The sequence below is a fragment of the Bacidia gigantensis genome (genome assembly GCF_019456465.1).
Source record: "Bacidia gigantensis strain McMullin 20006 chromosome Unknown contig_49, whole genome shotgun sequence".
Taxonomy (NCBI): Eukaryota; Fungi; Ascomycota; class Lecanoromycetes; order Lecanorales; family Ramalinaceae; genus Bacidia; species Bacidia gigantensis.
In genome coordinates this window covers 359,828-371,582 of record NW_025408612.1, presented here as the reverse complement: position 1 = coordinate 371,582, position 11,755 = coordinate 359,828, and the positions used below count along the sequence as shown (strand labels likewise).

The 11,755-nt window shown below is 49.2% G+C and overlaps 5 protein-coding genes across 5 annotated transcripts; 3 read left to right on the top strand and 2 right to left on the bottom strand.

Moving 5' to 3' along the window:
• Positions 1–14: 14 nt before the first annotated feature.
• KY384_000172 (uncharacterized protein) lies at positions 15–1,859 on the top strand (the record flags this gene model as incomplete). Its single annotated transcript, XM_044808709.1, has 2 exons — positions 15–103; positions 173–1,859. 2 exons carry the CDS (start codon positions 15–17, stop codon positions 1,857–1,859), a joined length of 1,776 nt encoding a protein of 591 aa, XP_044665462.1.
• A 1,664-nt stretch (positions 1,860–3,523) lies between these two features.
• On the top strand, positions 3,524–3,868 carry KY384_000171 (uncharacterized protein; the record flags this gene model as incomplete). The annotated part of the gene is made up of 2 exons (XM_044808708.1): positions 3,524–3,761; positions 3,834–3,868. The coding sequence occupies 2 exons, from the start codon at positions 3,524–3,526 to the stop codon at positions 3,866–3,868; spliced, it is 273 nt and encodes a 90-aa protein (XP_044665461.1).
• A 1,276-nt stretch (positions 3,869–5,144) lies between these two features.
• Positions 5,145–6,546, bottom strand: KY384_000170 (uncharacterized protein; the record flags this gene model as incomplete). The annotated part of the gene is made up of 5 exons (XM_044808707.1): positions 5,145–5,545; positions 5,604–5,987; positions 6,040–6,214; positions 6,274–6,361; positions 6,407–6,546. 5 exons carry the CDS (start codon positions 6,544–6,546, stop codon positions 5,145–5,147), a joined length of 1,188 nt encoding a protein of 395 aa, XP_044665460.1.
• Positions 6,547–6,765: 219 nt separating this feature from the next.
• KY384_000169 (uncharacterized protein) lies at positions 6,766–8,552 on the top strand (the record flags this gene model as incomplete). Its single annotated transcript, XM_044808706.1, has 6 exons — positions 6,766–6,771; positions 6,821–6,866; positions 6,933–7,207; positions 7,274–7,386; positions 7,436–7,514; positions 8,028–8,552. The coding sequence occupies 6 exons, from the start codon at positions 6,766–6,768 to the stop codon at positions 8,550–8,552; spliced, it is 1,044 nt and encodes a 347-aa protein (XP_044665459.1).
• A 600-nt stretch (positions 8,553–9,152) lies between these two features.
• KY384_000168 (uncharacterized protein) lies at positions 9,153–10,160 on the bottom strand (the record flags this gene model as incomplete). Its single annotated transcript, XM_044808705.1, has 1 exon — positions 9,153–10,160. The coding sequence occupies one exon, from the start codon at positions 10,158–10,160 to the stop codon at positions 9,153–9,155; it is 1,008 nt and encodes a 335-aa protein (XP_044665458.1).
• Between the last annotated feature and the right edge of the window lie 1,595 nt (positions 10,161–11,755).

Here is an 11,755-nt window from a genome sequence, read left to right as displayed (position 1 = left end):
AATATTCTGGGAAGATGAGGGCTACTTTGATACAGCCAAACTCACATGTTGCTTTGAAGTTGCCATCAGAATTATACAACATTGTCGAGGTAAGGCCAAATACGTACGTTCAATAGTTGGAGTGAGCAGGCACTGCCAATCCAAGCGAGCGATTCCGTCTGACCTCTGCCAGAACTGTTCACCTGGGCAAATATGGCCACTTTCAATCGAATGACATTCTGGGCCGGCCATTTCATCTCACCTTCGAGCTCCTTGACAAAGAGGAGGGAAGCCCCGCGCAAAAGCATGGGATACGCATAGTGCCGGCCGCAGAAATCTACGCGGATATTCAAGATGATGACTCTACCACGCCATCTGAGCTGGATGCTGACTCCATGGGCAAGCTCAGTGATGGCGTACAGTACGATGTTGTTGGTGAAGATGGCCAAGTCATCATGCGAACGAATCGCCACACGACGGACGATCCAAGTAGCCAGGTCTTGACCCATCAAGAAATTGAAGCGCTCAAAACATCTAGCAAAGGTTCGGGAAAAGAAGTGATTGCAAAGATCCTTGACTCTCATGCCGCACTCGATCAGAAGACTGCTTTCGCACTTGCTAAGTACACCTTACGGAAGACGAAAAAGTATCTGAAGAGGTTTACTGTACTACCTGTAGATGTGTCATTGCTTGTCAAGTCCGTCTCGCAACGAGAGCCAGCCAAAATTCTTGAACTGCGTGAAGATACGTTGGCTTTGATAGGTAGCTGGTCAAATCTTCACTACGGAGTTTCAGATGTCCGTTATACTGCTGAGGAGCCAGATGGCCCTGCTGGTAATGGTAGATGGCTTGTAGTTGATGAAACCTCTGGTTTGGTGACTGCCTACGTCGCGGAAAAATTGGGGCTGCTCCTTTCTTCTGAAGGCCGCAATTCGCCACACATGGCAGCATCATCGGTCGGTGGATCAGTACCTTCAACAAGGGAGATCATTCGAGGCCAGAACGGGGAGGTGGACGACAAATCTGCCGTGAACGGAAAGACTCTACCCTTTGAAGATGAGGAGTCACATGATCCGACGGGAGAGATGCGATCACGGAGTAGCAGCCTACCTTCGCGCACGAATACGATCACAGTGGTCCACTCCCTTCATCAACCGAATCTCTCATTACTTCGATACTTCTCATTCGACCCTCACAATCCGCCTCCCGACCATCCCCTTAATTGTCACTTGAAGACTCTTTCCTGGCTTCAGCTCACCGATCCTGCTGCCGACTCTGCGTGCATTGAACCTCCTCAAGCTCCCATAGAGGAAATCAAATCCTGGAAATCAGCGAAAAGAGCAACTTACATCCGCAAGCGTCGCCGATGGGAGCGTGTCAATTTCATAGTGGACGAGACTCGAGCTGGTGGTTTCGACGGCTTGATAGTGGCTAGCGTGATGAGCCCAATCTCAGTCTTGAATCAGCTCGTGCCATTGCTCCGCGGTTCAGCTCAAATCGTGGTCTACTCGCCCTATATAGAACCTCTAGCCGAGCTTGCGGATTGCTACAGTTCAGACAGAAAGACTGCCTTTCTGAATAATCATGGTGAGGTTCCAAGCGAGGACTTCCCCGTTGATCCAAGACTGCTCCTTGCGCCGACAATCTACTACAGTAGAGCTAAGGCATGGCAGTCCTTGCCAGGGAGAACACACCCTCTAATGACTGGAAAAGGCGGTGCAGACGGATTTATCCTTGTTGCCACAAGAGTGATACCGGCAGAAGGGGACGTAAGTGCAAGAGGAAAGTATAACAAACGACGGAGGCCTGGGCCTCAAGAGAGCGAGGCAGACTCGGTCGAAGCTGGTCCAACTATGGACGTTTCAAATGGTATGGTTTAGTGATTAGAAGATACAAGATCGAATACGAATGACGACGGGAAAGACTCAGTGCCGCACTACAACGAGCCACAAGCTATTGCATACACAAGGTATGTATATCTCCATTTATAGAAGCCGATCTCAAACGGCATATTCGCCGTCAACCTCATCGACAAATTACGTCTGCTTCCGCCTTTGCCCGCTGAGCCTTGCTATTGAAACTCCTGTTTGATTTGCCAATGCAAGCATGACCAGGCAACAGTTGCGACTCACGAAGATTACCGTTAATGATTTCGGCTACGCCTACCACAATCTCTGACTAGCTGAAGCAGATAATGCAGAAGGTCGGACAACGGTCCTCCATCCAACAGACTTGTGTTCAATACCATTCGTCCAAATTACCCCGAGCCACGATCTAGCCCGGAAAATTGTGCGGGATCGTCTTGCATCAGCACACCATCTCGAACACGGAATATTTGTACGGCCCGTTTCGACTTCTGTAACAAGGCATAGAGGCTGCTGCGCCCGAGTCGTCATCGACAACCACAATACTTGGAGACCACCATATTCCCAGGGAAGCTACTTCACGTAACTCGTTCACATCACGTGGACACCACTAAGCGGTCGTACGGCTTGAGTGCCCAGCCTCCCCGAGGCTGCAGCCACAGGAAGCACTATGTCGAACTCAGTGACATATAGTCTTGATCTTGCAGACACCGCCAGTCAATGACGGAAAGCGATGTGGGTGCAGAAAGTACACGCTTTCGTAATCCTCCAGGTGAGAACACATTATGGGTAAAATTATGTCTGAATAAGTGTTGCGTGACAAACGTTCTGTGCTCTTTCTAGCCTCTAGACCTCTGAGCTTATGACTGAAGATATTGTTTGATCTACTCAAACGCGCTGCTTTCAGCATCTATTAATTCAATGTTGCAAAGCAATGATCTCCCTATGCAGCTTATCGACGTATGAAACCTGCACAATTGAGTTACCGTGAAGGCTTTCTTTTTTACTACTAATTTGACGCTATCAATCCGCTTGATGCCACCCATCCACACAACCCCTTCAACCACACCAAATAGTTTTCTTGAGATCATGCTAGGCAGGCGTTACCTACCAGCGAGGCGTCTCCGCCAAGAGAGCCGGCTAGCAGGCACTTCCAAGCTGGGTCATGGTGTTGATGGTGAGGACCAATGGTATCTAGCATGCCATCCTACATACCCTTCTCCGTCTTGGTTGACCTAAGTATAGCATGACATGCTCACACATCTTTCATTGCACACTCAGTCTCTCGTACCCGGCTGCCCCAGCCGCCGAGTAACGATGTCAACTAAGTATTTTCGAGACCCAGCAATATGCCACTACCCCAGGATCGCGGGTCTCGGGAGCTCCTGGGTTGAGCCAAGAACATGGCGGTCAATTTCTCTATGTCACAATTCGACGGCACCCTTGGATACCTTTGCTTCATGTGCAAGCTCGCTGTTTGACAGTGAGGCCTAGAAGATAGGACTTATGAACATAGCCTTCCATGTTGACATCTCGCTACCCTCCTTCTCATCATCGTCTCTAATCCTCAACGATGTATAAGAAGCAGTCTAGGATGGCTGTTAAGAAGATCCATCATTCCAAGCCCACAGCATCCCAACACCCTGAGCATCAATATCATCTGCAATCACTTTCCCAAAATGTTATCCCAATACCTATCCCTCCTCGCACTTGTACCCCTATTCCTCAACACCCTAGCCTTCCCCACCTCCTCATCGCCTCTGGACCCCGAAAGCCCCGACTTGACGACAAGAGACGATTTCCTAATGGAAAGAGACGACGTCCATCGAGAACTCCCAGCCGGTGACTGCGATAACCCCACAGCAGCCGCAGCTCGCAAGAAGCAGCTCGCCACCTTGCAGAATTGGAAAGTCGATTGTATGCACCCGCTGCCCCCTCTTTCATCCACTCACCTGCCTCTGCAATGCTGACGCCCGTGCTGTTCTACAGACCTGGCAATCGCTCTGGAGGAGAAGTACGCTTAACCTACCTCCCAACCCAGCCCACAGCCAAAACAGAAATGCTCGACTCGTTCGTTTGTTAGGCTGAGCTAATGGGGGTTTGCAGTGGGTGCAAGATGGATTCGGACTACCCCTATGGCGATATCTACCCCAACAAGACTCACAAGACTGGCACAGCAGCGAATTTCGGGATGTTTAAGAATAATTGTATTTCCTCCCCTGCCGTTCTGTGAGATGGTCAATTGGAAAATAGGCTGACATGGTGCTGGTGGGGTAGGGGGCACGATCAAGAAATATTGTAGTCACTTCAAGAATACGGATATCGAAAATTGGAGGGCAGGCGATTATTTGAAGTGAGTGATCCTGGATCTGTTTGCTGTGGCTGGCCGTCGCGCGGTCAAGCTGCAAAAAATGATGAATTTGCTGAGATCTAGAATCATGCTGATGGTTTCTATCTCTTAGTTCTAACGACCAAGAAGCCGTCAATTGTCTCAAGGAGCAGCAAGCTGGTGCTGGGGCGAATTGGGTTGCTGAACAACGGTATGAGATCCACCTACCTTATTCCCTCCCCTCAGCCCTTTCCCTCCCAAGCGGCACTTTCCACGCGGTTAAAAGGAGGATTACTGATGATTGTTGGTGAGGTAGTGGTGACGAAGCCACAGCTCATTATCTTGCGGACGCCTATGCTTATGTGCTGGAGTATCTGAATAGCGATGGTGGGGTGCATAAGACTGATGGAAAGATAAGGAGTTATAACTTGTCGAATATTTGATCGGAGAAGGAGGCTGTGGTTGGGATTCAAAGGACACAGGTTGTATTGCATAACACGCTCATTGTGAGGGATCATGTCGGCGTTTGGGAGTCTGAGAATAATGATTTTGGTTGTGCAGAAGATGGTGGGCAGAATATCAATTAAAGTAGGCGGAGGAGATGCGGGTATTTATTGGGCTTAGACTCAAATGTTTGTCTTTCACAATGCTCAACTGGTAGGATTCGTTACTTACAATACATACGATGCGCTTTCTGCAAGCCTCTCGATCATTATACACCACGTTGTTCGTCCAATGGAAGACTTATTTATGACTTGTCTAAAGGGGTGCAGGACGACCACATCATGATGCCTACACCGGATGCAAGTTAGCAGCTTTACTAACAATTGTTTAGAATTCAAGAAGATGTCGCATACGATGTCATACTCCCAATGAACGCGCCTTACTATATTCCTACTCCGCTCTGGAACACCTCGTTCAGTTCTCAAGAATCGCTTTGTAGCCGCAAAGACCTGCAATAACGGCCGGATTCACCTCGTCCCACCATGCTCCATTAAATCACACCCTTGCCTCACCACACCTACCAGACCACCAGTCTGCATGACCTCATTCCCTCCTCCACTCAACCGATACTCTACCTCCGCAAGCCCATGAAGCCAAGCTACTCTCGTCTGTGGTGGAACTTCAAGTTTGGCAAGCTCTTCTCCAAGAGCGGTCAGTATGTCAGCAAGAGCGAGGCCTCGGCTGGATTTCAAGTGATTGATGGTGTTCAAGCAGGAAGTGATGTCTGGGGTGGCGAGGAGGGTATCTTGGATCATCTGGATGTCTGCCGGATGAGGTGCAGCTATACAGTCATATATGGTTTCATTCGTGATGAGTTCTCGCTTGATCGTCTTCGGCGGAGGCTGGCCTTTGACTAGGAGTGGTGTGCCTATATAACGGGATGAGCTACCGTGGGGTTTGCGGATCAAAGGTTGGATGGATCTTACTGCTCGCGTGACAAGCTTGCAAAACATTCAATGCTCGCCTCATATCCCCTTTACTTAATCTGACAAGGCTGTCAATGGCCTCAGGTTGAATTTTCACTTCTTCTTTCTCGATAACGAGATCTACTAATTGTCTGATATCCGGTTCCTTTAATGGACTAAATCTAAACCTTGTGCATCTGGATAATAACGCTGGGGAAAGCTTGTGCGTGTAGTTTGCGATGATGCAAAACCTTGTGTTAGTTGTGTACTTCTCCATTATTCGTCTCAAAGCCATCTGCGCTACCGCTGTCATTGCGTCGGCTTCATCTAAGATGATGAGTTTGAATGCCCGGATTGATTGGTCGTCGCCTGTTTTTGGCAGAGACGTAAAAATCTGCTTCGTGCCTATCCTCTCTCAGTGATATGTCATCTCTCTTTGCTGAAAGAGTCAATATACTCGCGAAGGTTTTGATCTGTTCTCGCACGACATCAATTCCTCTGTCGTCACTGGCATTCAACTCTAAGACCATCTGACGCATATTCCTATTTCCGTATATCCTCCTCGCAAGTGCTAAGATTGTAGACGTCTTTCCGGTGCCTGGTGGCCCGTAGAGCAGTAGATGTGGTAGTTTCTAGTGACGTCAAAATCCCCATCCTCTATAAATACTTTCAACTTGGGATTCGGACGAACATTAGAGTCAACGAATTTATTGATGGTCGTGAGAATATCCTGATGACCTGAGACGTCGTCTAGGGTGTCTGGTCGGTACTTTTCGACCCTAAAATTCTCAGCATATGAAGGCCAAAAGTGATGCAGCACTGACCATGGCAGACTATCTTCAGCTTCAACGGGTAAATTTGCAGCGCTTCTTTTGCCCTTCGCATTGGTGTTGTCTGAGCTGAAAGTGATGGCATCTTTGGTCACAGGACCATCTACATCCATATCATCTTCATAGTCAGACATGATTGCGATTGTGAGGGCTGCAGAATATTTTTCTGCCTCAGCGACTGAGGTGCCAATTAACGCGTGGTAAAGAGCGCGTCACCCGTAAATACCCTAGCGCTAAGCCTAGATAGCTCGAGTCTTGGCAAAACTTGGCTCCGCTCTCCGCAAGCTCCGCATGTTTCTCAGGCAGTCATCCTTAACCTATTTCACGATTGCAGCTCAACATAGCATGTGAAGATGCCCGTGAGTATTTATCATAGCAGCCACTGTCTGTATCTCTGACCATGCGCAGGCATATCACTCAATCTTCCTTCAGGATCAAGATGTTCGTTTGATCGGTACGTTTTCTCGCAGCCTCTGCGTATCCAGATCCCCAGGCATAAACCATGCTGACTCCGACAAAGGTAACTTCGCCATACTCCCCCTACGTACGCGCACACGAGGTCCCGCCTACACACTGCCACCATTACCTGCAGGATCATCAGAGCTCCAAGTCGATCCAGAAAGCGAATCATACGACTCTCTCGATGAAGTCCTATCCCTCTTCCGAGCGAACACTTTCTTCCGTAATTTCGAGATCAAGGGCCCAGCAGATCGATTGTTGATATATGGTATACTGTTCTTGACTGAATGCTTGGGGAAGATCAAGGCTTCAATGAGCAAGAAGGATGCGGAGAAGGTATGGTGCACCACTGGGATGCGAAGATGTGATGGAATAGAGCAACCATTGACACGGTGGATGCAGGCATTATTAAATACTGCTCTAGATCAATTCTCCATCCCGGGCGATGCGAGCTTTCCATTGAATCAGGCATTTGAGGCTCCAAGGGAACGACATGATGCGGAAACGCTGCGGCAGTGAGCTTTGATTATGCAAGTCCTTGGCGATCTGCTAATAGGCAATCAGGTATCTATCTCAGGTAAGACAGGAACTTGCAATGAGGTTATTGGCGAGAGTCTATGCAGATGGTCCGACCCCATCCAAGGTAAGCTGCTTTATTTCTCAGTACCTTTGCGCATACATCTCACATTTCTGCAGTGGTGGCTCAGCTTTACGAAGAGGAAGTTTATGGGAAAGTCTCTGTAACGATAGGTAGGATGTAGTAATGAATACTAGCTTTGAATCAGTCAATAGCAGCTTGAAATCCCCCTGTTAATATCTTGTTTCATTGAACATGTTGCAATTGCATAGAGAGTGTTAGCAGATCCTCCGCGTGGCGGACCCCTTGTCTTCCCAATGCGTCGTCTATATCGCCACCCCACACAGATCTGCTCTACCATGTCCACCTTCCCCATTTACATCTAATACTGCAACCGCATGACATATCTGTACAGCCTTTCTACTTGTCCATTCTGTAGCAAAACAGGACTATCAATAGCATTCTCTACAGCATCCTGCAGCAGCAATAGCCTTCAGCGCTCCCACTCTCTTACGCATATAGTAAGCTATCTCCCTCGCAATCACTCTCATACGAACCAAAAGTGAATAATAACAATAGAACAACCATATCCGACCTACTGCAAAGCCTCGAAACGCCTGTTCCGCTGTTGGCATCATGAGCAACCTGCTCAGAGAGATGTACAAGAAGCAAGTAAGTCTCCAAGGGGGGCCTCCACGCGCTCCAGAGACGCCCTCCCCTCCAACCAGCAGCTCCGCCTCCGCCTCAACCGGCCCCGCCGCGAGCAGCAGACCCCCTGAACGGGAGTATACCGACGAGGAACTTGCAGAGGCAGAGCAATGGTACGACAAATTCAGGCGGGAGAATGACACAGGGCAAGAGGAAGAGGCGGAGGGAGGAGCGGAGGGGCAAGCGGAGCCAGAGGCTGGAGGAGAGGGGGATGGAGAGCAGGAAAAGGGAGGAGGAAAGGGCGAGGCGAAGGGAAAAGGGATGACTAAGGCGGATGGGAAGGCGGAGGTAGGAGTGGAGAAGGCCGGTGGGGAGGAGACGAGGAGGCAAGAGGAGGCGAAAAGTCAGGGCAGTATTGGGTGGAGCTCGGTTGGGCGGTTTGGCAAGGCTGGTTGATGAGATTGGGTTGGCGATGGTATAGTTTTAGCGTGGCGTTGGGGCTGGAAGGAGTAGGGGGAGTCGGCTAGGAAGGGGAGCTTTTGAGAAGTGTCTGCTTGCTTTTGAAAAGCAGGATAATGCAATAGGCTTTTGTGGCTTCCTGATATTGTGCAATGGACTCTTTGCTGTGACTTGGCTTTGTGCTATTGACTAAAACGCAAGCTAGGAATACTGTAAATACCTGGGAATGTAGGCGAATGAGAGGTGAAAGACAACAGGAATATTCTTACCCGTCCCCAACAGATATGGAAGTGAGTAGAAGCTTTTGAAGCGCTGCTTAAAATAGGAAAGTTGATCAATTGGAGACTGTAAAGTGGTGACGAAAGTTCAATGGATTCCACAAATGCCGAATGGGAGCACGCAGATCACAGTTTTATTGTACATACTTTCTAAAGAAACGGTCATCTCCTGTTCTTAAAACCCAATTCAATACTAATGCATGGATATCTCACTCACTCCGTCACCTCTAATCCAGATCAAAATCAACAGAACAGCCGAATGCTGCTCCTTCTTCGTTCAGTACTTCTATGTCCGAACAAGAGATTCCCTTCAGGTTCCTCATACTGGTGTAGCCGTTGCAGATGCCTGGCCGCCGCTCCCATCACCTGACGCTGGAGTGGCTGCCTCACTCTTTGAGGGCTGAGGGCTTGGAGCTGGTGTCTGCGAGTCAGATTGCACTGCCTTCGACGACTTGGGCGCTGAGGAAGTAGGGTCAGGTGCTTCACTCTGGGATAGTGCTTGGCTGGAAACAGACGCTTTGTTGGTGGACTCAATCGGTTGCTGCGTCTTGGTCGATGGTTGTTGGCCTGGGTCGGGCTTTGAAGTCTGCGAGGGCTCTGAGCTTTGACCTGGCGCTTTGGATGAGGACTTTATTGGCGGCGACGACTCAGACGCCGAGACACTGGGCTTAGGTGTTTGTTCAGAAGACTGTACTGGCTGCTTTGTCTTGGAAGATGGCTGACCAGAATCAGATTTTGGAGTCTGTGAAGGCTCTGTGCTTGGTTCTGGTACCTTGGACGAAGACTGCTTCGGTGGCGACGATTTGGTTGCTGACGGGGTAGGGTCGGATGGTTGACTTGAAGCTGGGTCTTGAGACTTTGATTGTGTTGGTTTTGGTGATTTAGAAGCTGGAGCGCCTGTCTCAGAAGCTTGACTCGGAGCCGCTCCTCCATTCGTCGATTTGGCGGGCTTGACCGAATTTTCTGAGGCTGAAGCTTTCTCTCGACGGGCGAGGCTGTTTACGTCCGATTCAATGGGATCTGATGGTTGGTCGGAGGGTCTCAATGAGGAAAAAGCTGTAGGCTCGGGTCTCTTAGCCCCAGTACGTCCTGCTGATCCTGAGATCGGAATGACAATTGAAAGACTTGGTTCGTGATAACCATTAGGAGATGTTTGTGTAGGAATTGGATCAGTTGCTCCATGTTGTGTTGTCACTTGGTAGTCACCTTGCTTCGAGGAATTTATGGGCTCCGTGTCAATAAGGGATGCACTCTCACGAAGAGGGGCAGCAAGGGAGAATGCTGGCAGCAACAATGCTAACGAAATGGTGAATAAGGTTGGAGCCATGGCTTTCGCTAGAGAAGTAGAGACGAAGAAAGAGTATTTGTCTTGTTGAGAGTTATAGACAGTATCATGAGATACCTCTCCCTCTTTATATCCGTCGACTTCTCCCGTGCCATCTTGTGATTCCGTCTAGTCATCTAGCTGCTAGCCGATCCGAGCAACATGGCTGAACATCATTGCTCTTTCCGAAGTAGAAAGTCATCCATGACATCGTTCGGGGGTTGCGAGCGTGCGTGTACCCCGACGTCAGGAGCCATCTTGTTTCACAGGTGGTCATTGCGATCGCTACTGCGTCATTGTCTTTCTGAGGTGCCTTCCGAGCTCAACCCGGCTGGATCCTTGTAAGCTGATTGAGTCGTGGACGAGAGGAGCTGATGAGATCGGAGACAAAGTCACCTTTGAGAAACTGTGGATATCACCAAAGGCTGGACCCTGGTCAAAGGAAGTGTTTCATGCCTTCATCGAATACGAGGCTAACATTGTGAAGGCATCGTTGTCAAGCCATTGACGTTATCAACTGGTTTGTGGTCTTGTAGATCGATTGTATTCTTACAAGAGGCAAGGAGTGAATCAAAGTCCATGGCCGAACATCATGCCTGGCAACTGACCTCCTGCAGATATTTAGCTCACCGCGAAGGTCGCAGGATGTTTGTTTTTGTCTTGACATATGAGCTATTCTCTCTCTCGTTGAAGATATAGAGAGCCATCATGCCTTGCTCCAGCAAGCTTGTAGCCTCTTTCGCAGTCTGAACGATGAAATATTGATTCTTTCTGCATAGTGTGAAACTCGCAGCTTGTCGGTGGAATAAGCGAAAGCGAATGAGAATTGCGAGTTGAAGGATGACGATGTGCAAGGACTCCAGCTCTCATCGTATAGACTCCACTTGGTTGACTGTGCCGTACACGTTGACATGGATGGACTGTAGACTGATCGCGCAAGGCACTCCATTCCTAATTTGGAAAGCAAACAAGAAGAAACTCCTGGTTTGGCCCTGAGTCATCGTCAGGCATAGATCGAATCGCATCACGTACTAGTCGAAGTAGGTCCGGGCCGTGAGACCATTGGCCGATAGTGATTGCGACGGAGCTGCAGCTTCCTTGTGGGATGTTTGGTTTCACGGTGACGCAGCGGTGTGGCGTACTGCAGGAAACCGTTCAATTGTCAGCGCAAGACATGGCAATTGTCGCATTTCGGAAGATGCACCTCCTTTCGGGGAGATCCAAGACCCCCAAGCCTCGCGGGTACACGTAAGTCCTGCATGCAGTCGTGAGGGGTTTCAATTGATCGCAAGGCAGCCGTCTTGGACTTGCATAATGATCGAAAACAACATATGCCATACAGCCTTTGTATCAGCTGAGAAATGAAAGTCAGTCACCATGACCCTCTTACAATCATGAAGAAGGGCTATACTGCTTCACGCTCGACCGTCTCATGTGCCTCTTGAGACGATGCCCACTGCATTTGATATCAACCCTTCTTGTGATGGTAAAGTATGGTAGTGCTCTTGAAACATCTTTGGCTATCGCATGATCGAGTCGAAGCTGAAAAATTTGGTTGAGGTTGGCTCCCTGACCCAAGAAGTCAACCTGCGATGCAG